General features: G+C 39.1%; 1 protein-coding gene across 4 annotated transcripts in view; it reads left to right on the top strand.

Moving 5' to 3' along the window:
• Nucleotides 1-24763, top strand: part of LOC138757023 (DDRGK domain-containing protein 1) — a 122149-nt gene extending 97386 nt beyond the window's left edge. For 2 of the 4 annotated variants that reach the window (XM_069923616.1, XM_069923615.1), the window contains exons 5-10: nt 14063-14092; nt 14707-14829; nt 16075-16113; nt 22881-22937; nt 23663-23711; nt 24546-24763. In XM_069923616.1, the coding sequence (XP_069779717.1) occupies nt 14063-14092; nt 14707-14829; nt 16075-16113; nt 22881-22937; nt 23663-23711; nt 24546-24718 (471 nt within the window). In that variant the 3' untranslated portion in view covers nt 24719-24763. Of the gene's footprint in view, nt 1-14062; nt 14093-14706; nt 14830-16074; nt 16114-20535; nt 20627-22880; nt 22938-23662; nt 23712-24545 lie in introns of all 4 variants that reach the window. The other 2 variants (XM_069923618.1, XM_069923617.1) reach the window with 2 other exon arrangements.
• Nucleotides 24764-25422: the final 659 nt, after the last annotated feature.

The raw sequence follows: 25422 nt of genomic DNA, 5'->3' as shown, positions 1-25422 counted from the left end.
GCCCATTAGACATCCTGTACAGGCTGAGAGAGCGTGGGTTGACGACCCACCCCCTCCCTGCCACTGTCTCCAGATACAGCTCGCCACCCAGCCACATTCCAGTGGACCTGCAATCCACACACTACGTTTTCATACGCAGAGGACAGCAAGTGATCCTCTACAGTGCCCGTACGAAGGCTCCTTCAAGGTACAGCAGAGAGACGGCGTGGTGTTCACATTGGATTTTGGTGGCCGACAGGACGGATTCACAGTCGACCGCCTCAAAGTAGCACACCTGGACTCTGACCTGCTGGCCCCAGACCCCCATGTCAAGCACAGAGGTAGACCGCCCAGAGACTGTAAGTCAGACTGCTCACAGAGCAGCGGTGATTCTGGGGGGGGGGGGGGGGGGGGGCAGGGTGGAGGGTCGGGTGGTGTAGCGGGCCGAGCAATTGCGTGAGCAAATAGGCCAAATCGCTGCAACACGCGGCCAGTCCAAGATGGGATGGACTTCCCTTCACTGCCATGAAGGAGCCCTTTATTTCTGTGTAGCAGCCAGCCGGCCGGAGAGCGACACCGCGACGCGTTGATGCCACTTCCGGAAGTTGGGGGTACGTTACTGGAAGTGGGTAGACCAGCAAACACATGTGGAGAATTCAAATGAGTAAAGCCATTCTGTGTTGTACACTCACCTTGTATGGACATCTCATTATTTGGTAGTGCTGCCACAGCAGACGCTACACATATTTATTTTATATTCTGATATTCTTCCATATTCTTCTAATAATGTTCGTTATCTTATCAGTGATTCAGCCGGGTCAGAGATATATAACAGCACATCATCAGCAAATAAATTAATTTTATGTTCTTCCTGTCCAACTTTGAAGCCCTTAATATACCTCTGTCAACTGATCTACTGGAGGGAAAAATAGATGTCATTTGGTTATTAGTTATAATTTTAGCTTGTGGCTTATGATAAAAGAGTTTTTATCCAATTTATGAATTTTCTGCCGACACCAAATTTTCCCAACATTTTATATAAGTAAGTATAGCAGGTCAACCCTGCACACGACAGGCTGAATTGCTGGAGCGAACAGCCAGCGCGGCAAGGCACAAGGGCTTTCCCTCCCCCACCGCGCAGAAGTTCCAGGCTGCAGGAGCGCATTGCCAGAGGAACAGCCAGGCCTCACAGCAGCATTATGACATCACTCCCGTGAGCCTGTTGCCTCCCCTAAAAAGGAACGTGCGTGTTTTGAATAAACGGCAGTTACTGGTTTACTTGCTTGGTGTTGATGGCATTTATTTCTGCAGCTCTGCTTTTAGCAGGGCTACAAAAGACCATTCTAGTCAGTTGAATGCCTTTTCTGAATCTAAAGAAATACTTATGTTTGGATTCAACCTTGATTTTGCCATATATATATTATATTGAATAATATTTGATAATATTGACTATTTGAAGAACGTCTTCCTTTAACAAATCCCACCTGATCTGGATGTGTTAATTTTGGTAAATACTCATCCAGTCTGTTGGCTAATGCCTTTACTATAATTTTATACTCTGTATTCGGAAGCGATATTGGTCTGTATGATGAAGTTTTTAATGGGTCTCTATCTTTCTTTGGTAGCACTATAATTATACCAGTTGAAAGTTTTTCCAGGAGGGTTTGGTTCTCCACTGCCTGGACTAACACATCCACGAAAGGAGGCATCAATAAATCTTTAAATTGTCTATAGAACTCATGGAGAACCCATCTTTCCCCGGGGACTTATTAGCTTTTAAAGTACTCAGAGCTTTCTCTATTTCTTCCCTTGTAAAAGATGCACCTGAGTCCTCTTTTTCTTCTCTTCTAGTTTAGGAAATTCAACATTTGTTAAAAATTCTTCCATCTCATTTTCATTTTCTACTAAGTATGATTTATATAGTTTCATAAAGTATTATTTAAACATATTTAGTTCTGTTTGATTGTTTGTAATAGTATCAGTTTCTGTTTCCATTGCACTTATCATTCTGGTTAACTCCTCTGCTTTAACCTGCCCATTTTCCTAGTTCATAATATTTTTGTTTAGTTTTTAATATCATTTTTTTCTGTTCTATATGTTTGTAGTGTATTAAATTGCAACTTTTGTTCTCTAATATTCTATATTTTTTGTGTTCCTGATATCTGATATTCCTTTTCTAATTTTGTTATATCCTTTCCTAAACTTTATAATTCTCTCACCTATTTGTCTCCTCTAATAAGCTTTAAGCGTATTGTAGCAGTTGTGTCACAGTGCGAAATGAAGAACGAGAAAACGATCAGACGTAGCTGAGGCGAAGTTCAATAAGAGTCATTTACTCAAGCAGTCACACGCAGCTTTTTAAAACCCCATGCGTTCCAAATGACGTCATCGCATTGTGATGTCATGATGCCATTCGGAATCTCCTGAGCCCGTTCGATTAGCCTCTGGTGAGCTGCTACGTGACTCCCCCCACCCCCAGAACTGGTGATAGGAGGTTAAACCACTGGTGCCATTACTGTCCACTGTTCTTAGGCGGTTGTCCTTGCCTTCGCATCGGGGGTCGTGGCAAGGGTCGATCAAGGTCGAGATGAGTGGGCTTTAGTCAGTCAATCATAAGTGTCTCTGGATGCTCCCCCAATGTCCAGTACACAAGTTGTTTGATTGTTTCGTAGCACTCTGAAGGTATAGACAACACTTTCCTTATTTTAATATATCCTGATTTCAAAGTATCATCTCCAAAGAGTGAGCTGCAATGTCCCAAATTTAGTTCTCTTTAATCCAATAAATCAACCTCTGTTGCTGTTACTTTATGTCATTTTAATTTGTTGATAGAATAAATAATATTTTGCATAGCTTCGCCACAAGACTTTCATAATGGTGAATAACAAAGCATTTGCTGTATGAAGATAGTCTAATTACTTAAAAGTTGTCATAACAAAAGCAATAGCTAAAGATTGCTATAAAAATAAAAAGATATATAAAGATACAAAAGGTATATAAAGGTACAAAATTTAAAGAGAAAAAATGGTATATAAAGAAAAATTTCTCGTGCTCATGCTTCCTTCACATCTTGTAGAAAAAATGGTGGATATTATGACATATTACATTATAGTCACTCTGGTAACCCTACAAACAATAGTTCTCTTAAAGAGACAGGCACAAAATTAACTAAGAATTAAAACACAAGGTTTTCACCTTTACAGAAGGGGTCCTCATACAGCCTCTGAAAGGGTGGTCTGTGTGCACCTCTATGCACAAACACAAACTCAGAGTCCCGGAGTTCCTTTGGGATGAAGGGTATCATTATTCCATACCTTGATGTGGGAACTTGGACCAATTTTCCAAGTCGCTCCCACAGTCTGCCAAAGACATCAGTTGGTGGGACCTTCTATCCACGTGCTGTGGGCACGACTCCCCAGGTACAATGAGCAGGGCTCCATAAACCAACTCAGCCAATGAGGAGTTGAGATCCTCCTTGGGTGCTGTTCTTATTCCCAGGAGGATCTTTGGAAGCTCATCCACCCAATCAGGTCCCTGGAGGTGGGCCATCAGTGCTGCCTTCATGTGCCTATAGAACCGCTCCACCAGGCCATTCGACTGTGGGTGGTAGGCTGTCAGATGGTGGAGCAGCATTTCCAGGAGTCGCAACAAAATGTCCCAGAGTGTAGATGTAAACTGTGGGCCTCTGTCAGAGGTTATGCAGCACTAATTTCTGTGGGCCTTGTGCCTTGCTGTTTCACGCGCCACAGAATGTCTACACAGGCAGCCACTGTTTGAGGATTATCAAAGCCTTCATCAGCCAACATGAGGTGGATGTCTTCTGGCATATGTTCTAAAAACAACTGCTCGAAGACCAAGCAAGGCCTATGGACATCTTCCAGTGCCAACGTGAATGGGCACGGTCCCCCAGGCCATCGATATGGAGAAGCCGTGCATCTCGTTTGCATCATGAGAGTCCATAAATTTTGACGGAGGGCTTTTAGGGCTTCGTACTTGCTGAGAGCTGGTGGCACTTACCACATGATAGTACTTAGTTGCGTCCATTTCTATCTTGTGAATGTGGAACGGCACTTCAGCCTTCATGAACCAAACTTCAGGTTGAGTGGTCCAAAAGACAGGCAGTTCGGGCGAAACCACTGCATTGTCCATGTTGAGTCCAAAATCTATTTGGGCCCGTTAGGGTCACCAATGTAGTAACTGGGTCATAGTGCGAAATGAAGAATGAGGAAATGGTCAGACATAGTCGAGTTGAAGTTCAGATTAAGACGTTTACTCAAACAGTCACGTGCAGCTTTTTAAAACCCCGTGCATTCCAAATGACGTCATCGCATTGTGACATCATGACATCACTCGGAACCTCCTAAGTTGGTTCGATTAAGTCTTCGGTGAGCCACTACAGTATCCATATTAGAAAATTGTTGTCAGTGGAAGGAAGATTGTTTTCACAAAATATTTCTATCTCTCTCTTAATAAAATAACAAAAATCTTTCCTCTTTAATAATGTAGCATTAAGGCATCATCTATACATACTTTCTTGCTTTTTCATTATTGGAATAGTTAACGTTAACAGTGAGTGGTCTGATAAGTCTTGGCAAAGCCTCCATTTTTACCATTTTACTTTGAAACTGGGCAGACATAGGTCAATCCTTGTATGTGAATCATGTACCCTTGAATAGAACGAACAGTCTCCGTCTAAGGGATTGAGGTGCCTACACACACACACACACACACACACACACACACACACACACACACATATAATTAAATTAAAAACATTCATAAATTATAATGTCATTTTTATCTTTGTTCATATTGTTTTTGCTTGATTTGTCCAATGTTGGATCGAAACAAGAATTGAAATCTCCTCCAATCAATATATTTTGTCTTCCCCATGCGGTTTTTAAAAAGATACCCTTCATAAAGACTTCATCATCATAATTTAGGGCGTAAATGTTCATAAATCTGAAAATCAGGACTGACCCAATCCCCAAGTTCGGACTTCTACTGTAGTAGCTTTTAAGAGGCTTCTAGATAGACACATGAATATGAAGGGGATATCTATCAAGTGCAAGCAGCAAAGTTTTAATTTGAGTAGACATCATGTTCAGCACTGTTTCTTAGTATCAAAATGTATTACTCCAGTAAAATATGGTAAAGTACATTTTATGTGTAATGATTGTTGTTCTTGAGTGTCTGTTAGTGGAGGCGGACATTACCCACTGTTTTGCAACTGCCATTAAGTGGTATGATTTTGAGTAGGTGGTGCTTGGTGCTTTGTGCACCGTGGTTATAATACATAGATCAGCAACTGCTTCCAAGCACTCGAATGCCCTAACATCCCAATATGAGAAATAATGTATTGCAGTAAAATCTTGATGGAAATTAGTTAATGGATTTGGTTACATTTTAATGAATATCTTTAAATTGCCTAAGATACTGCTTAATTGCAAGAATTATTAAAACCTTATTCCAGGCAGATAAAGCGTATCATCTGGACTTTCACTTTGTTGCAGTATGGAGAGCTTGCCTCACTGCCTGTGATGTGTTAATGAGATGTTTAAGTGAGACCTTGTCTGCTTCCTCTCTGGTGCACATAAAAGATCATTTCAAAAAATGAAAGACCTTTCTTCCAGTTACTTAAGCTGCTGAACCAGCAACACCACTCATATCACCACACGATTAATCCTCAATTCAAGGTGGAACTTCTCTTCGCAAATTTGTCACAACATTTCCTGCTGTACAACAATGACGCTTAAAAATTAAATTGGCTGCAACACATTGTGAGATCTTTAGAAAGTTGTATTACATTTTAAATTTAAATTTAGACATACAGTACAGTAACAACTCCTTCTGGCCCATGAGCCCGTGCTGCCCATTTACACCAATTAACCTACAATCCCCATACATTTTGAACAGTGGGAGGAAACCGGTGCACCTGGAGGAACCCACACAGACAAAGACAGAATATACAAACTCCTTACAGACAATGCCAGATTCCAACCTGCTGCTGTATTAGCGCTGCTCTCACTGCTACACTAACTGTGCCACCCTGATGCTGTTAAAATCTTTTATTTTGTACTCATAATGTAGAACAGCTTATTCTTTGTTCAAAAGTATACCTTAAAATTATATTTCTTAAAAGTCCTATTAGCTTTTCATTGTACTTGAGCAGTGGTTTTCAACTTTTTTCTTACCATTCACATACTTAAGTAATCCCTTACTAATCACAGAGGACCAATGGCATAGTAAAGATCTTCCTACCCATTTAGGGTAAAACATAGCCTTATTTTGCATGTTTGACATTCATTGAAGTTAAATGCTTTTTAGATAAATTGTTGACCAAAATAGCTTGAAGGTACACCCATCAATTATTTTAATCCAAACATAATCTGCTGGAGGAATTCAGGGGTCAAGCAGCATGAGAAAGAGAAAAAGAAGAGTTGGCGTTTTGACCTGAAGCATTTCATCGGGACGAGGGTCTTGTTGCTGGGGATGTTTACCCAGGAGAAGCAGCAGTTAATGATGGTGAATTTGGAAGATTTTTCAGAGACAGCTTTGCCAGTACCTTGTGAACATTTTGAACTGAGGACATTTTAGAAGATAGGACCTTTATCAAAAGTCAAATTTTTAAATGTGGTGAATGTAGGCTCAATTTTAACATTTAAGAAGAATTTGCCCAGGTACATCGATGGGAGAGGTACGGAGGGCTATGGACTAGGTGCAGGTCAGTGGGACTAGGCAAAAAAATAAAGGTTCAGCACAGACTAGGAGGGCCAAATGGGCCTGTTTTTGTGCTGTAACATTCTATAGTTCTATACAGCATGGTAACAGGCCCTTCTAGCCCATGAGCCTGTACCTCCCAAAAACATCAATTAGCCTCTAATCCCTACATGATTTGAAGAGTGGGAGGAAAGAGGAGCACTGGAGGAAACCCATGCAGACATGGGGAGAATGTATAAATTCCTTACAGACCGTGTCAGATTCAAACCAGGTTTGCTGGTACTTTAATATAGTTGAACTAATCGCTATGATAACTGCTCAGCTGAGGAGTGGATTGGGGGTTAAACTGAATCAGAATTTATGTCATGAACATGTGTTATGAAATTTGTTGTTTTGTGGCAGCATTACAGGTGCAAAAAATAACATTTAAACAACAAATAATAAATTAGTGCACAAAGAAATGGGGTAGTGTCTGTGATTCATTATCCATTCAGAAATCTGATGGCAGAGGGAAAGAAGCTGTTTTTGAACTATTGGGTGTTTACCTTCAAGCTCCTGCATCTCCTCTCTGATTGCAGCAGCAGGAAGAGGGTGTGGCCTGGGTGGTGATGGTCCTTGATAATAGAGGCTGCTTTCATTAGATATCGTCTCTTGTAGATGTCCTTAATGGAGTGAGAAATAATGCCCAACTCTTTGTGGCCTCCTCCTGTCCTATGTATTGGCATCTCCATACAGATATGCAACTAGTCAGAATGCTCTCTACCGTACACTTGTAGAAATTTACAAGAGTCTTTGGTAACATACTCATAATAAAGTTTTGCTGCTGGTGAGCCTTCTTCATGATTACATTGATATGAAGGCGCCTGGCTAGATCCTTAGAGATGTGACACCCAGGAATTTCAAGTTCTCGACCCACTCCACTGCTGACCTGTCGATGAGGACTGGTTTGTGTCCTGATTTCCTCCTGGTCCACAATTTCATCTTGGTTTTGCTAATATTGAGTTCAAGGTGGTTGTTGTGACACCAGTCAACGAGCTGATCTATCTCACTTCTGTACGATTACTCATTGCCGCCTGTAATTCTGCCTTCCGTGCTGTCATCGGCAAATTTGTAGGTGGCATTTGAATTGTGCCTTGCCGTGCAGTCATGAGTATAGAGAGAGTAGAGCAATAGGCTAAGCAGGCGTGATTGAGGTGCACCTGTAATGCTAGTTACCGATTCACCCTGACTGTGGTCTTATGATGAGGAAAATCAAGAATCCAGTTGCAAAGGGTGGTGCAGAGGCCCAAATTTTGGAGTTTTCTGGCCAGTATTGAGGGATGATGGTGTTGAAAGCTGAGCTGTAATCAGAAACAATTTGGCAAAGGTCATCTGTATTTTTTCACATATTTATTGGAAAGTATATTTGATTGTGTCAAAGGTTTGTATGAGATCAATGGAATATAATGGTTGATGTTTCTCCCTGCATTACTCCTGGAGTAGACACATGGTTTAGATTATGTCCACTCTACCTCCTAGATGGAGGGAATCCATACTCCAATTTGATGAGTGCTAACATAGGCTTTGATGGTTCTGCCCTTTCATAGTATTATTCTGATACAGTAAAACCCCTGGTAATCAGCACCTTCAGGGATTGGTAGATGCCATATCAGTGAGTTTTCCACTGCACGTTTGCGTGAATGGATAATGGCCAGGCACACCAATTTTAACCCCATAATTTTTACTATTTTATTCTAGTTGCTTGAGGTTGCCGGTTGCTTGAATTCCAGATAACAGGAATTTTTACTGTTTATGGGGATATGTTCAGTCCTGCAACGTGGAACATGGTTTAAGTAAGATATTATATGTTGTACAGACCATCAGCAAAAAAAATCTGATCGGGAACTAAAGAAAAACTTTGATAAAACTTTGATAAAGTACAAGATCTATATTGTAACATTTAACCAGTATCTAATAATTTTATTTGAAACTAACTGATCTTTTGTGCTTGATTCTGAGCAATCCTGCCCTGATTGTATTAACAATATTGGTGGAAGCTACTGGTAAATCTTAATGCATGATGGGGGAAACTGATATTCCATGAGGTTAGAAAAAATTAATTTTGTATGTTTCTGCTTTGTCTACTGAATCATTACTGATCACATGGGCATCTAGCTTATGATGTAAGTAGACCGTTTTTGATTATTACAATATATCTACCTGTTCCAAATGCCAGTGATGAAAAGAATGTAAGGATAAGGAAAATGAACGCGTGGCTGAGGTGCTGGTGTACAAGGCAAGGATTTGGCTTCTAGGATCATTGGGATCTCTTTTGGGGAAGGCATGATCTTTACAAGAGGGACGGGTTGCACCTAAATCCAAAAGGTGCCAACATTTTGGCAAGTATGTTTGGTACAGCAGTGGGGCAAGGTTTAAACTAATTTGGCAGGGGTATGGGAACCAGAGTGATAGGGAAAAGGGTAGGGAAGATAAAGTAATGGCCAGGAAAAGTAAAATAGGAAAAGTAATGTTGGGAGGAGAAAGTAAAAAATCAGATGGTGCAGTGAGTTTTCGGGTCAATGATAGTATTAAGAAAATTACAAAGAAAAATAGTGGGCAGAAAAATCAAAAGAAAAGGTTACAGAAGTCACTAGATATTAAAAGGACAAGGAGCATTAGGGCACTTTATCTGAATGCCCGCAGTATTAGAAATAAGGTTAGTGAACAGCTGACGTGGACTTTTTACCCCCTCCATAAATCTTCGTCCGCGAAGCCAAGCCAAAGAAAAAAGTGAACTTCAGGCGCAAATCGGTACCCATGCCTATGATTTGGTAGCCATCACGGAAATATGGCTACAAGGTGACCCTAAATGGGAATTAAACTTCCAAGGGTATCAGATGGTGCAAAGAGATAGACAGATTGGTAAGGGAGGTGGAGTTGCACTCTTAATCAAAGATGAGCTCCAGGCAATAGTGAGGGATGATATAAGATCTAAAGAGCATAATGTTGAGTCCATTTGGGTAGAGAATAACAAAGGGAAAAAATTATTGGTGGGTGTTATCTATCGCCCACCAAATAACAATAGCTTAGTGGCACAGGAAATAAATAGAGAGATAAGTGAGGCATGTAATAATAATACGGCAGTAGTCATGGGGGACTTTAACTTCCACATAGATTGGGAAAATCAAGTTGGTCGTGGGAGTCTGGAAGAGGACTTCATAGAATGCATCCGCGATAGCTTTCTTGGGCAGCATGTTAAGGAACCAACAAGAGAAAATGCTCTCCTGGATCTAGTGTTGTGCAATGAGATAGGTAGAGTAAATGATGTTATAGTCAGAGACCATCTGGGAAATAGCGATCATAGTATGATTGAATTTCTCAATCAGATCGAAGGGGAAATAGTTAGATCTAAAATAATATATTAGGATGAGGGAGGAATTGGGCAGAGTGGACTTGGAGCACAGGCTAATTGATGAAACAGTTGAGGAACAGTGGAAGATTTTCAAAGAAATATTTTGAAATGCTCAACAAAAATATATTCCGGTCAGGAAAAAGGGCAGCAAGGGAGGGAAAAATCAACCGTGGTTAACAAAGGAAATAAAGGAGAGTATAAAATTGAAGGCACAGGTGTACAAAGCTGCAAAGAGCAGTGGGAAACTGGAAGATTGGGATAACTTTAAGAGACAACAAGGGGTTACAAAGTGGGTAATAAGAAATGAGGAAAAAGGATTATGAAAGTAAATTGGCACAAATTATAAAAACAGAAAGCAAAAAATTTTATAAATATACAAAACAGAAGAGGGTGGCCAGAGTTAACATAGGACCCTTGGAGGATGAGAAAGGAAAACTAGTAGCAAAAAATGAGGAAATGGCCGAGGCATTGAACAAATATTTTGTGTCAGTCTTCATGGTGGAAGACACGTCCAGCATGCCCAAGTGCGGAGTTAAGGATGCGAATGTTGGGGAGGGCCTTGATAAAATAGTTGTTACTAAGAAAGTAGTGATGGAGAAACTAATGGGACTAAAGCCAGACGAATCACCTGGTCCTGATGATATGCATCCAAGGGTTCTGAAGGAAATGGCAGAAGTTATAGTTGATGCATTGGTGATCATATACCAAAATTCCTTATATTCTGGGCAGGCCCCGGCAGACTGGAAGACAGCAAATGTCACGCCACTCTTTAAGAAGGGTATGGATAGGATAGATGTAGGAAGGTTTTTTGAGCTGGCCGGGGAAACTAAAACGAGAGGACACAGTCTCAAGATTCGTGGGAGTAGATTTAGGACAGAGATGAGGAAAAATAGTTTTTCCCAGAGAGTAGTGAATGTTTGGAATTCTCTAACCAGGGAAGTGGTTGAGACTGCCTCATTAAACATATTTAAAATTCAGTTAGATAAATTTTTACATGATAGATGAATTAGGGGATATGGGGAGAAGGCAGGTAGGTGGAGGTAGGTCATAAATTAGATCAGCCTTGATCGTATTGAATGGTGGAGCAGGCTCGATGGGCCATTTTTGGCCTACTCCTGTTCCTACTTCCTATGTTCCTATGTTCCGTCATATAGTTAATGGATTTCATTGAGTGTTCAGAAAGTTGTAGCTAATGTTGAAGATCAGTTTTTAATTCAGAATGCCCTCCAAAGGATAACTTTGGTATGGTAATAATTCACTCAACTGCTGTTACATCTTGAGGAAATTGCATATCAAGTTTGATGGACTGACACTTGATTCGACCCTGAAGATAAAAGATCTTATGATTGCTTTAGTTATTTGCTTATCATCTACTAATCAATTGTCTATTATTTAAGATCCAAGAAGCTTTGTAATATTGAATCATGAAATCTTATTTCAGTACAGTTGTTAAAAATGGCTAGTTTCAGCCAGTGTTGCTTGTTTGGTGGGGTTTTCTTCTCCTTATCTATGGGATATTTTCTTGCCTAATTCTTGAACATGTACTTTTGATTACGCCACACTGGTTCATATTTGAACATAATTTTTACTTTTAAGTTAATCAATATCTTAATCTTTCATTCAATGAGATCAGTCTTTAATCTGTGTCTCCCTCAACTCTAGTAGGAATTATTTCTTCTTGCAAAGGATGAGATTTTCTTATTAAAATGTATAAGGTTCTGAAGGGGATTGACAAGATAGCTGATGAAAGAATGTTTCCTCTCATTGGGAAATGTAGAACTAGAAAGACTTATTTTCAGAATAAGAGAATAACTATTGAAGGCAAGAAGAGAAGATCAATTCTTAAACTTTTGGGAGTGGCATAATATTTTATTATTTTCATAGTGTATGATAGATTGAAGAGAGATTATGGGGAATAAACAGAAAATGTGATCGTCATCTCTCAAGAAAGTAATAAAGCTACTTTCTTCCATCCTTAAACAGCAATATTTCATATTGTGTGGCTGCTCTATTCCTCTTCTCCCTCCTCCCTCACCTGCCTTCTTCCTCCATGAGATATTCTTTAGTTCTAACTAAATCAAATCCATGTAATTCTAAATCCTTTCCATTTGTTCACAATGGCTATGGGTAAGACTCATACTCCTTTGAGATTGAGAATTACAGCTAATAATGCATTCCCTTTGAGAATAAAATGATCTGCAACTCAGACTTGGCTGTCAGAGGGACATCAGGCACTGAATAACAACAACTTGTTGGCCAAATGATTGCAGAGAGAAAGTGGAGCTCACAATGAAAAAGTTGATATGTCACCACAATAGGATATAACTGTTTGTTCTTTTATTTCTCTTTTGCTTCAAGGCTTGTGCAATCTATAAAACATGATAGTCCAAAAGTTTGTGTGAGGTTGTGAACCCATAGGTATGAAATTTGAAACTCTTAATTCTGAGTTGGATAGGTTTTTTTTAATCAACTCAAAGTGTTCAAGGATATGAGCAGCTGGAGCAGGGTCAGTAATCACCCATAACCTCACTGAATAGAAAAGTCCAGTTTATCTTCCTTTGTTCCTGCAGTGGTTTGTTTTGGGACATTAACATGAAGAAGAGTGGCATTTATTTTCCCATTATGAGTTTCCCTTAGAAGCTGGTGAAGATCTTGCAACAAAGAAATGCTGAAGTTACTTCCTGGAAGTGGTTGTAGAAGAGTTTTAGAATTTTTGGCTCAAATATAAAATAATGTCAATATATAAAACAGAAATCTACGGCAAAGTACAGGGTCTTCAGCCCACAATGTTGTACTGACCTAATAACCATTCTAACAATTGCCCATAACCCTCCATTTTTCTTAATTCCAAGTATCTAACAAAAAGTGTCTTAAAAGATCCTATTGTACCTGCCTCCACCATTGTTGTCGGCAGCCTATTCCATGAACCCACCACTCTCTGAGTCCCCCCTGTACTTACTCCTAAGCACCTTGAAAGTACGCCCCCTCGTGTTAGCCATTTCACCCTGGGGAAAAGCCTCTGACCATTCACACGATCAATGTCACTCTCATCATCATTCCAAGGAGAAAAGACCAAGTTTATTCAACCTATCATCAGAAGGAATGCCTTCCGATCCAGCAGATCCTTGTAAATCTCCTCTGCACCCTCTCTGTGGCAGCCACATCCTTCCTGTAGTGAGGTGACCACAAATGAATACAATGATTTAGTGGGGTTCTATGTAATCCATCATGAGATGGGAGACGTCTAGAGGACTATGAAATGAGAGCAGGTCAAAGGGTCTAGCATAGACTAGAAGGGATGAATGGCCTTTTTTCTGTGCTGTAGCATTCTATGGTTCTATGGGGTCTAAAGTCTCAATCCCATTTTTAATGAAAATCAACACACATGACTTAAGTCTTCCTATTACAGTTGTATTCTGCCTTAAAATCTGGCCCACCAAATGAACCACTTCACATCTTTCTGGGTTAAAGTCCATCTGCCACTTCTCAGCTGAGCTCTGCATTCTATCAATATCCCTTTATAACCTCTGGCAACCCTCCAAACTAAACATAACACCAGGTTATCCACAAACACAAACTTATTAACCCATCCTTCTACTTCCTCATTTGGGTCATTTATATAAATCATAAAGAGGAAAGGTCCCAGACAGATCCCTCGACACTGACATTCATGCAGAATATGTACAGCCACCACCATCACTGGGTAAGCCATTTCTGTATCCACAAAGCAAGGACTCCTTGGATTCAGAGCTTCTTTATTTTCTGAATGATCCATGAATGGAGAATTTTGTTAAATGATTTAATGATATCCATATACACTACATGAGCCACTTTATTTTCATCAATGTGCTTTGTTACATTCTGAACATATTCTATCAAGCTTGTAAGGCACAACCTTCCTCTGACAAATCCATGCTGATGATCCCTAATCAGATTATGCTTCTCTAAATGCTTGTAAATCTTGTCTTTCAGGATCTTCTCCAACAGCTGACCACCACTGATGTAAGATTCATTGATCTATAATTTCCTGGGATATTTCTAACCCCTTTCTTGAACAGGGAAACAACATTTGCAACCCTCCAATCCACCATTACTTCTCCCATCCTTTGTGATGGTGCAAAGACAGCCTTGGGCAAATCTCATCTGGCCCCAGTGATATGTCTAACTTCATGATTTTCAAAAGGTCCAACACATCCTCTTTTTTTAATGTCAATATCTCAGTGTCAGAATGATACCTGACTTGGAGACGATAGTGTTCCTTCGGTGCTGTTTATAGCACCTAAAACTTTCTGCCTTCAAAACTTTTTTGGCATCTTGACATCTAAACTGAAATGCTGGGGGTGAAAAGGGACTTCCCAATACCATTTAGGAAGTACATTTATGCAAATTGCCGAGGTGGCTTCCTATATAAGTGTGTGGTACATCCTCATAAACACAGAACTGAATGCAATGCACCTGCATGGTTGTCTAGTTCCACTGCACTTATGTACTTCACAATGTGCACAAAAAAATTAGAAGTTTTTATCTGATTGAATTTAATTTTAGTAGGGAGTTCATTGAAGTATCTGTTTCATAACTTAAAATAAAACATTTCTTTTGGTGCCATTTAAAAAAAGGAAGAAGAATTGAAAAAAGCCTGGGAAGAAAAGCAGCGGCGAGACCATGAAGAATACCTGAGGTTGAAAGAATCATTTATCGTAGAAGAGGAAGGAATTGAGGTCCAGGAAACGGAGCAGGAGGTAATTAATTGATCACACAAAGCCATTCAAAAGCTGAAAGGACAGCAATTCCAAGCTGCACAGTCGAATGTCATGTGGTATTTTATTTGCTGATTTAGAAATATAACTTCTCTAAAGTTGTCACAAATTGATGAAGAATATTTACATTTAAAAGAAAATTACATTAATTAGCACCAAGTAAAGTTCTATTTTTGAATTTCTTGGTGGAAGAGAAGAATTTGTTATTATTAATTTGTGACAGTATATTGTATATTTTTACAAAACAAAAGGCTTTGAATAACTTATCTGAATAAAGCTTATCCATTTTCTGAATGGATATTTTTGAATATAGAAATGTCACTTGTGTCCCACCTCAGATTAGTCTGACGGTCCCATTCTTCAGAGCAGTGCTCACTGCACGAGTGGCTTGGGTTTGACTCTGACTTCCAGTGCTGTGTCTGTGGAGTTTTCACATTCTCCCCGTGACGTCGGGGGTTCTCCCTTGTGTGCTTAGGGTTCCTTAGGGTCATAACGACATCCTCATTATTAGTTGAATTAGCCGCTGTAAATTTTCCTTGGTGTAAGAGAATTATGGCTGGTGTTAGTTGGTCATATGAGAGAATAGGTTATATGGAGTGGGAACAGCATTGCTTTGAGAGCCAGCATGGATATGATGGGGAAAATGGATTCCTTCTATGCAATTGCTAATGTTTAGAAAAGCTGGATAGTTTTTATACCAAGATATGCATTATATTGTGATTGTAAGTGGCTGTAATACTTACTGCTTCCAGCATCCCTGGCCCTTAAAGCCATAGAATATTACAGCACAGAAACAGGCCTTTCGGCCTATCTAGTCTATGTAGAACATTATCTGAGTTGCTGTAACTTTCCTGTGATAACCTTTCAGGGTTTGCTGTTGGCCCATTGAATAGCCCAAACCTGCCTCTTTCTGCATCAGGGTCTGTAAACCAAATTAGTTCAACATTGGAGCAGTGCACTAATGAATGTATAATTAAACAAAACCAAATTGTTACAGTAAACAATCCACACGCTCTATTCAATAGCATGTTTTAAATACATTTTAAATTAAAATTCCTTTTGCAGTTTAAGCTGTTTCTTACACTAAAAGAAAGCGTGCTATTTTTCAGGATTGATATTCATTGCCGTAAGAGGTTCAGAAATGGATAACTGCAATATTATAGTTGGTAGGTGATGTTTCTTGATTTTTCTCTTTGTGCATTTAATTGTTCTTTTTCTCTTTCCTAGTCTGAGAACCTTTTGCTATTGTTCATTGACTACATCAAGGTAATGATTATACTTTGTTCAATTTTACAAACAGCAGGGAGTTAGGGCATTTCACTATCTGTAATTCTTAATTATTGCTTTCACATTTTTGCTTCATTGGGTCTATTTTTGTGAAAAGGCTTTGAGGAAAACAGTTAATTTAAGCATTGTGAAGCAGATCCTTTTATTGTAAGTTCTAAATAAATGAAAAAAAAAGGTTTTATTGCAGAGAAAATTATATGAATCTACAGTGTAGGCTACTGGATAGCCTTAGCTGTTTTAAATTTAAAATTTAAATTTAGACATACACCCTGGTAACAGGGTCTTCTGGCCCATGAGCCTGGCTGCCAAAATTCTACAATTAACCTAAAACCCCCGTACGTTTTGGGGGATGGGTGGAATCCAGGGTGCCTGGAGGAAACCCATGCAGACACTCCTTACAGAGAGCGCTGGATTCGACTTCGAATTGCTGGCGCTAACGTGGCGTTGCTCTAATCGCTACAATAACCATGCCACCCAATTTCAATTGTTCTGTTTATAATGAAAGGGGGGAAAATACAGGGATATGAAGAGAAGAGAGTATAGTGGAACTAGCTGGATTGCAGGCATCAAAGACACAATGCCTTGAATGTAGTAATTACGTGAAATTTGAACAGGAATTGTGAATGAACTCTAGTGAGATAAGTAGCAACTCTGGAAAGAGAAATCAGTCGATATTTCGGGTCAGCAACCTTCTTCAGAGAGGGAGAGTATGAGGAGTTCATAGTTTTCAAAGCAGAGCTGGAGGTCGGAGTGAAGTGGAAGACAAAATTCTGTCCAGAGATCGATCACACTGACTGACTGACCATTTCTCTCAGTGGATGCTGTCTGGCCCACTGGCATCTCCTCTTTGTTCAATGGAGATAGATTAAGATGGAACAGGTGATGAGCAATGACCATTAGTGAGGTATTTTAAAGAAAGGGATGGGAAAGGGACACAAGTAGTCAAGGGAAATGATGAGAAAGCAGGTGGAGAATTCAGTGTTCATTTCAAAGGGTTGCCAAGTGCCTGGAGAGAAGTTAAGATATTTTTGTTCTCCTTTACATTGGGACTTAGTATCACAGTGGAGGCGGCCACCAACAAACATGAAAATGGGTGTTGGAGTTAAGATGGTGTGCATATCCATGCGATTGAGGGCTGGTGCTCTACAAAGCAATCACCTCATCGGTGTTTGGTTTCTCCAACGTAGAGAAGACCATATTGGATTGCTGAAAGTAGAACACAAGATTGAACGGTGCAAGCAAATCGCTGCTTCTCCTGGAACGTTTTATATATTAGATCACAGACAATAGGGAATGGGAAGGCTCATTAAATTGTTTTGACATTGTTCCCCATGGAGTACAAATGTGAAACGTGACAAATTTTAGAATCATCCACCTTAGTTCAGCAAGAGTTATTGTAGTTGGAATGATTTAAATGTTTTCCAAAGTATCAGTTATTCTGATTTCATAATGGTTATTAATAATTTTTTTGGGGAAATGTGTATATCAAGATATACTCATATGATTGCAAATTTCCAATGCATCTACAATGTGTAAAATCTTTTAACATAAAATAAGATGTGCATAATGATTTTACTCCATATATTCTGTATATTGTGTATCATTAAAAAAAAGAACATTTACGTTTTGTACAGAACTGGGTCTTTGGCTTGGCTTCGCGGACGAAGATTTATGGAGGGGGTAAAAAGTCCACGTCAGCTGCAGGCTCTTTTGTGGCTGACCAGTCCGATGCGGGACAGGCAGACACGATTGCAGCGGTTGCAAGGGAAAATTGGTTGGTTGGGGTTGGGTGTTGGGTTTTTCCTCCTTTGCCTTTTGTCAGTGAGGTGGGCTCTGCGGTCTTCTTCAAAGGAGGCTGCTGCCCGCCAAACTGTGAGGCGCCAAGATGCACGGTTTGAGGCGTTATCAGCCCACTGCCGGTGGTCAATGTGGCAGGCAAATTGCATTTTCTTGTAATAGGAAGGAGAGAATCACTAAGGTCAATGATTTCATGTTGAAGCCATTAGCCATTTTCCTCAGAGCATTACAGGGTTTCACAAGAAAACATCTACGAATGTTGTCATTTGTCAGTATATGAAATTATAGCCTCAGAATCTTTCAGCATGGAGAATGGCCCTTTGACTGATCAAGTTATTCCTCTAAGCTAGTTCCATTTCCCCATGTTTGGTTCATATCCCTCTAAATCTTTCCCAACTATATACCTGTCTAGCTATCTTTGAAATGTAACAATTGTAATCGCCTCTATCACTTCCTCTTGCAACTCGTTTAACACACCCTTTTGGTCCCTTGTAAATCTTTCCATTCTCACCTTAAATCTATGCCCACTTGTTTTAGACTCGCCTATCAGTTTTTATCTACCCAGTGATGTCATTTTTGTTTTTGGAGAATATTGACTAAAATTATTTACTTTGGAACAGAAAAGACCTGGGCAAAGTAAATAAGGAAGATCTATTTTCCTTAGCAGAGGAATACAATGGTGAAATGGGGATAAAATGATGAAAGAATGAGAGAATATGTTCTTTTTTTCCCCCATTGGTAGATATCTGGGACTCAGTTTTAAAGTGCGTAGAGGCAGAGACCCTTAAATACTACATGAATGTGGGGTTTAAGAACTGTGACCTGCAGCACTGACGACTTGGGGCTGAGACAGCAGGTCTCATCTGATGGGATGAGATCAGATAGTTCCCTATCAATTGTCAGAGAAGTGATGGACTGAACACTTGCCTCCTGCGCTGTGATTCTAAGATTACAGATTACTGGATTCCTCAAATGATTATCAAAGTATGAGAAATATTGTTATAAACCAAATATACTGCTCTAAATAAATGCCGAACAGTTTTCTCTGGAAGCCAGCGCTTTGGAGAATTCTAAATAAATAATTCATTTTTGAGCAAAATTTGTTTTAAAAAATTAGGATATGTCTCACATAATCATTGCTTTTAGATGTAGCTAATGCCTGTAAAATGTGTATTTTCAAGAAGGTTTAATGTTCCTCATTTTTGAGTGAATGTATGCAAGAATATAAGTATCATTTTTAAGTTATCCACAGAATTAATGCTTTATAGTTTTATTTTTAACCATCTTTTATTTTTATAATTTTGAAAAGTCAGCTCCTCCATCTCTTCAAACACACATTAATTAGGTCATGTGAATGATATTGGTCTGCATTTGTCTCATCTCCATCCTTTCTCGACATCTCCAGAGAAGAACAGAAGAGAGAATTTTGGCAGATCCTGGCTATGAGAACTGAATTCCATGGGCTGGTTACCCCCTTTTATTTCTCAGTCCATAGTAGTCAGTTTTCCAGCTTGGCTGTTTTGTCCTTCAACATTTTTTCGGCCTTAATCAAAATGAATACCTCCTTGCATTGCTTCTTTTTTAAAAAAAAGGATATTCACTCTTTCCTCTTGATGGTGGAGTGTGTACTACATGGAATTAATTTTGTATAGTCAGCATTGTTTCTTAGCCTCTCGTTGTAACCTTCTGATTAGCAACAACACTTGTGGTTGTGATATCCAAATGTACAAACTCGATGGCTAGTGGCCACATTAGTGTGTTACCATTGAGAATTCTCTGGACTAGTGAGATGCTTGCTCTCAAGGAGAGGGAGATATGTCAGTTTCCAGAACATACAACAGGAAAGGATGAGAGAGATTGTTGGATCATTTGATCTCTCGACACATGAAGTGGCCAACAGTGTCCTGTTCTTTCCATAATGGCCAGTGTAAATTTGATCGCCAACTGAAGTAAAACACTGTTTCCTGCTGCCAATTGTTCATCTAGTTAGATTAGTGATTCCCAAAGTGGGTGGTGGAAAGATCCAAGGGGCCGTTGAAGAGAAAGGGGGTGGTCAGGGGGCGGAGAAGAAATATGGAGCGGTGAATGTTTGTTCCTTGTTGACGAGCTCTGGACAAGACACGTGCCACGTTCACGTCTACAAGGGCCAAGGCTCCAGGTTAGTTTAGGTTTCCTCTTTTTACTTTATTTACGTTGGGTAACATAACAGGTAATGGCTTTGCTCCACCATGAATAATACAACTTGTGATAAAAATATTTGCAGAATGAGAAGGAAACATAATTGTATACCTTTTATTTTATTTTAAAAAAAGAAATTTATAATTCATTTGAAAAAAAGACTTTTAGCTTTATTTTTATTCCATTTCTCTTTCTTTTGGGTTGGGGATTTTTCTTTTTGTTTGATGCTATGTTTTACTACACTATTACCAATGTGCATTGGTCTTTTGAATTATGTTCATATTTAAAATCTTTTTCCTATATTTTAAATTTTAAAATTGTATTGTTCAATTGTTTATATATTATATATTAAATACCAATAAAAATATTTTAAAAATAAAGAAATGTGCCCATGAATTATAAAAAAGTTGATATCTTTTCTCACAGAAAGTTTTATCATCAAAGATGGGTCATATATTTTCAATCACCATGGAACTTCATCACTTAGTATTTGCTGGTATTATTGCAACATCTGGAGGTTTGTTCAGGGTTATTATTTCTGAAACTACATATTTCAATCAGCACTGCAGAATATTTCTTCCAATTGATCTTCAAAATGTGCATTTTGAAATTCAGAGCCATTTATTATTGAACTGAGATCCTTGGCTCACATTTAAAACACTCAGAGATAGAAGCTGGATTAGGCTGTTCAGCCCCATGAGTCTACTCCGCCAATTGAATCGCAGCATATTCTTCTTTTCAACCCAATTTTTCTGCAAAACCCCATAACCTTTGATGCCCTTACTGATCAAGAACTTATTAACCTCGATAAATATGCTTAATGACTTGCCCTCCTCAGCTGTCTATGGCAACAAGTTTCATAAATTCACTACCCTCTGGCTGAAGAAATTTCTCCAAAAGGGACATCCTTTTATTTTGATGCTGTGTCCTCTGGTCCTAGTCTCTCTCCCACTTCTGGAAACGCCTCCACTTCGACTTTATCTAGCCCTTCCAAATATTGGAAGGGCTAGATAAGTTTTAATTATATCCCTCCCCACCCCCCACTCCCTTCTAAATTCTAGCAAGGACAGGCCCAAAGCCATCAAACACTCCTCACATCTTAACCCTCTCATCCCTAAGATCATTCTTGTAAACCTAATCTGCACCTTCTCAAACACCAGCATATCCTTCCTTTGATGCAGGGTCCAAAACTGCTCGTAATACTCCAAATAATATCTTACAAATCCTCAGCATTACATCTTTACTTTTACATTCTGGTCCTCTCAAAATGAATACTAATATTGCTACCAACTGAATCTGTAAGTTAATTAGGGAATCCTGCATTAGGATTCCCAAGTCTCTTTGGATCGCCACTTCCTGAATTTTCTCTTCATTTAGAAAATAGTATATGACTTTATCCTTACACTTCTCTACATTGCATTCCATCTACCACTTTTTTGCCCATTTTTCCAATCTGTCCAAGACCCCCTGCAGTCTCCATGCTCCTCATCATTACCTGCCCCCTTCACCTACCGCAAACTTGGCCACAAAGCCATCCATTTCATCATCTAAATCATTTACATACAATGTGAAAAGTAGCAGGCACAACACTGACCCCTGCGGAACACCATTAGCCAGACGGAAAAGACCCCTTTATTCCTACTCTTCGCCTTCTGCCTGTCAGTCAATCTTCTATCCATGTTAGTATCTTTCCCGTCATATCATCCCCTATCTTATTTAGCAGCCTCATGTGTGGCACCTTGTCAAAGGCCTTCTGGAAGTCCAAATAAACAACATTTCATCTATTTATTCTCCTTTGTCTGTCTTGCTCAATACTTTCTCAAAAAATGCCAACAGATTTGTCAAGCTAAATCTTCCCTGAAGGAAACCATGCTGACTTTGGCCTAATTTATCTTGGACCTTCAAGTACCCCAAAACCTCATCCTTAATAATTACCACTAGAATCCTGCCCACTACTGATGTAGTTCTAGCCAGCCTATAGTTTCCTGCCTTTGCCTCTCTACTTTCTTAAAAAGTGGAGTGACCTATGCAATTTTTTAGTCCTAGGGAACCATTCCTGACTCTAGTGCAGTGGTTCTCAATCTTTTTCTTTCCATTCATGTATCACTTTAAGTATTCCCTATGCCATAGGTGCTCTGTGATTAGTAAAGGATTGCTTAAGGTGGTATGTGGGTAGAAAGAAAAAGTTTGAAAACCACTGTTTTAATCGTACCTATTTGACTCATTATGTGCATGGTTTAATAATTCTAAAGACAATTTTTCTCAAGCAAAATATTTCAGTAACAATTGGGTCTAGAGCAGTGATTCTCAACCTTCCCTTCCCACACACATACCACCTTAAGCAATACCTTACTAATCACAGAGCTCCGAAGGCATGGGGGTTACTTAAAGTGGTATATCAGGGAAAGAAAAAGGTTGAGAACCACTACTCTAGTGATTCTTGAAAGATCACTACTAATGCATTCACCATCTCCAGCTACATCTATCATCTATGGGATGTAGTCCATCTGGTCCAGGTGATTTATCCATCTTCAAACCACTCCCCCCCTCAGCTTCCCAAGCATTTTCTCCTCAGTAATAGCAACTGGACTCACTTAAGCTCCCTCAGTTCTTTGTTCCCCATTACCCACTTCTCCAGAGGTCCAATATTTACTCTTACTTCTCTTTTACTCTATATATCTGACAAAGCTTTTGGTATCTTATCTTAATTTGGTATCTTATCTTAATTTGGTATCTTATCTTAATTTGGTATCTTATCTTCTTTTCCCTAGAAAACAAAAGTTGTTCTTTTGGAGGATCTTGCCTCTCATTTTGGCTTAAGGACACAGGTATGTGGATTAATAATGGTTTTTTTGTCTAAAGGTGAATTAATAGGAAAGTACGAAAGTCTGGCTTTAGATTAATGCAAAATTCTTTACTGTTATGGATTTTGAACAATAAATACCATTAAGATGAACAAATGAGGCCAACATTTTGTATAGCCCAAAGGCAGGAAATGGATGTATGACAAGATGGATGTTTTAAAATCTGAGAATCTTGGTGGTAGATTTTGTGCAAAGAATAATATTCTGAAAGCCTATTGCAAAAACATTATACTATTCTTGGTTTTGTATTTGTGTGTCAAGTAAACACAAATTTATTCTGCAATAGGTGTGTGATGGGCAGTAATCACTGTAATTTTCATAAATCTATTGAAGATGTCAATTTTAGTATCAATATGAGTAAACTTTGTTGAGTGCACTGCTTGATAGTCATTGGAGAGGAAAAAACTGCCAAATTCAATCTCTGATCTTAACTGATTGGAGCTGGTGTCAATTGGCAGAGAAGGTAGTATCTCTTCCTGAGCTTGTGATGGAGGGGGAAATAACATCCTGATCCAATCATTACATGCGAGATGTACTTAAAATGTATTAGTTTGTTCATGATAATAGGGAAGGATTGGGGTCAGCTGTGATGCCTTGAATAGTTTCGTTACTAATATTCTTAATTCTGATAACAGGCCAATTCTTTGACATCATTTGGAATTTGCCAATAATTTGTATTTTCTTTTAAGGATGCTATTAACAGACTCCAAGATTTGATTGCTGAAGGATCTCTTACAGGTATGTAGCTGGTGTAAATGAAATTAACTTGAGGAGTTCTTTCAATTTCATTTTCAATTAAATTGGAGTGAAGAAAGATGAAAGGTGACTTAATAGTGGTCTACAAGATTGAGAGGCATAGATAAGATAGACAGCCACTTTTTCACAGCAAACACAGTGAATCACAAAGAGAAGGCAGGAAAGTTTAGGGGAGACATCAGAGTTTTTACACAGAGTTTTGGGTTCCTGGAATGAATTGCCAGGGATGGTGATGGAAGATGGAATAATAGGGGCATTTAAAAGTCTTTTAGGCAGGCACATGGATGCAAGAAAATTAGAGGGTTATGAGGTAGGGAGGATTGGTTTTTTTTTGGTTAGGTTTATACAGTTCGACACAACGTCATGGGCTGAAGGGTCTGAACTGTGCTGTAATGTAAAAACACCATGCTGTAGAAACTCAACAGGTCAAACAGTGCACTATATATGGCAAAAATAAGGATACACAACCAAAGTTTCAAGGGTATATATGATGAAGAGCTCAAGCCCGAAAAGTTGGTTATGTTTCCTTATCTTTGCTACATAAAGTATGCAGTTTGACCTGCTGAGTTTCTCCAGCGTGGTGTTTTTACTTCAACCACGAGGTCTGCAGACTTTTGTGTTTTACTACTGTGCTGGTAATGTTCTAAATGTTGTAAGTTTTACTACGAATTTGTTTATATGGCTAAACTAGGGCCATGCAGTGAACAACAAGAGCATTTGTTTCATTGTTCCCTGCTGTTATCTTTATCCTTTGCATAATTTACCTGTAATATTGGTGTGGATAGTTTCCTTCCTAACAAATAATTTTTCTTCCAGGCGTCCTTGACGATCGTGGGAAATTCATATACATCACTGAACAGGAACTTGCTGCTGTGGCTCAATTTATCAGGCAGCAGGGGCGCATTTCAATAGTGGAATTAGCTCAAGCCAGCAACTCTCTCGTTAATCTAAACCCAGACTCAGGAGCCATTCCTGAATCTGTGGCCTAATACTCACTGATTTATTTAAACAAAAATAAAATTGCAATCTTCATATTTTCAATTCTCACAAATTTTATCTTGAAAATGTGTTTACTTTTTATCTGCCTATTTATTTACAAGGCAATGGTTTTGGTACTTGTCTCAGAGAAATCCATCACCTGTTCTCTGGGTGCATCATGAGCTGAAGGGTTCCATGTGTTTTTTAGCTTTTGCTGACCTGTGGCCTCGTTTAGTATTTGTGTACTATTCTTTCTGTACACAAAGCACTATACCATGTTCCCCAAATCAGAACGAGACTTGATAAACAGGTTTGTCTCATGACAATTGATGATTAAACCTGGTCGTATAGTTATAGATAACTTTTTTAGTAGCAGACAGCAGACTAATGTGGATGTGTTAAAATGAGTGTTGCAAAATTAACAGAACTATAATTCTGGGAAGGAAAACAGCTGGTCAGAACTTGAATTTTAGATCAAATTTACACCATCTAGGAACGGTACACTTTTTTCTAAAGTCTTTAATAATCTACCACACTACCACAATTCTCAGAATTTCATTTATTGCTCGTTCCTGTAGCTATTGTGAATAACAATATGCAGAACTTAATGGTCTGTTTAATTTACTGCAGGGCACAACTCTACTGCTGTGCAGAGAAACTATGTGTGATGCAAGTTCAGTATCTGAAAGGGCTACACATAAAATGGTGACCTTTC

This window comes from Narcine bancroftii, chromosome 3 (assembly GCF_036971445.1).
Source record: "Narcine bancroftii isolate sNarBan1 chromosome 3, sNarBan1.hap1, whole genome shotgun sequence".
NCBI lineage: Eukaryota > Metazoa > Chordata > Chondrichthyes > Torpediniformes > Narcinidae > Narcine > Narcine bancroftii.
Note: the sequence above shows the minus strand (reverse complement) of the source record. Positions and strands in the feature narration are given on the sequence as shown.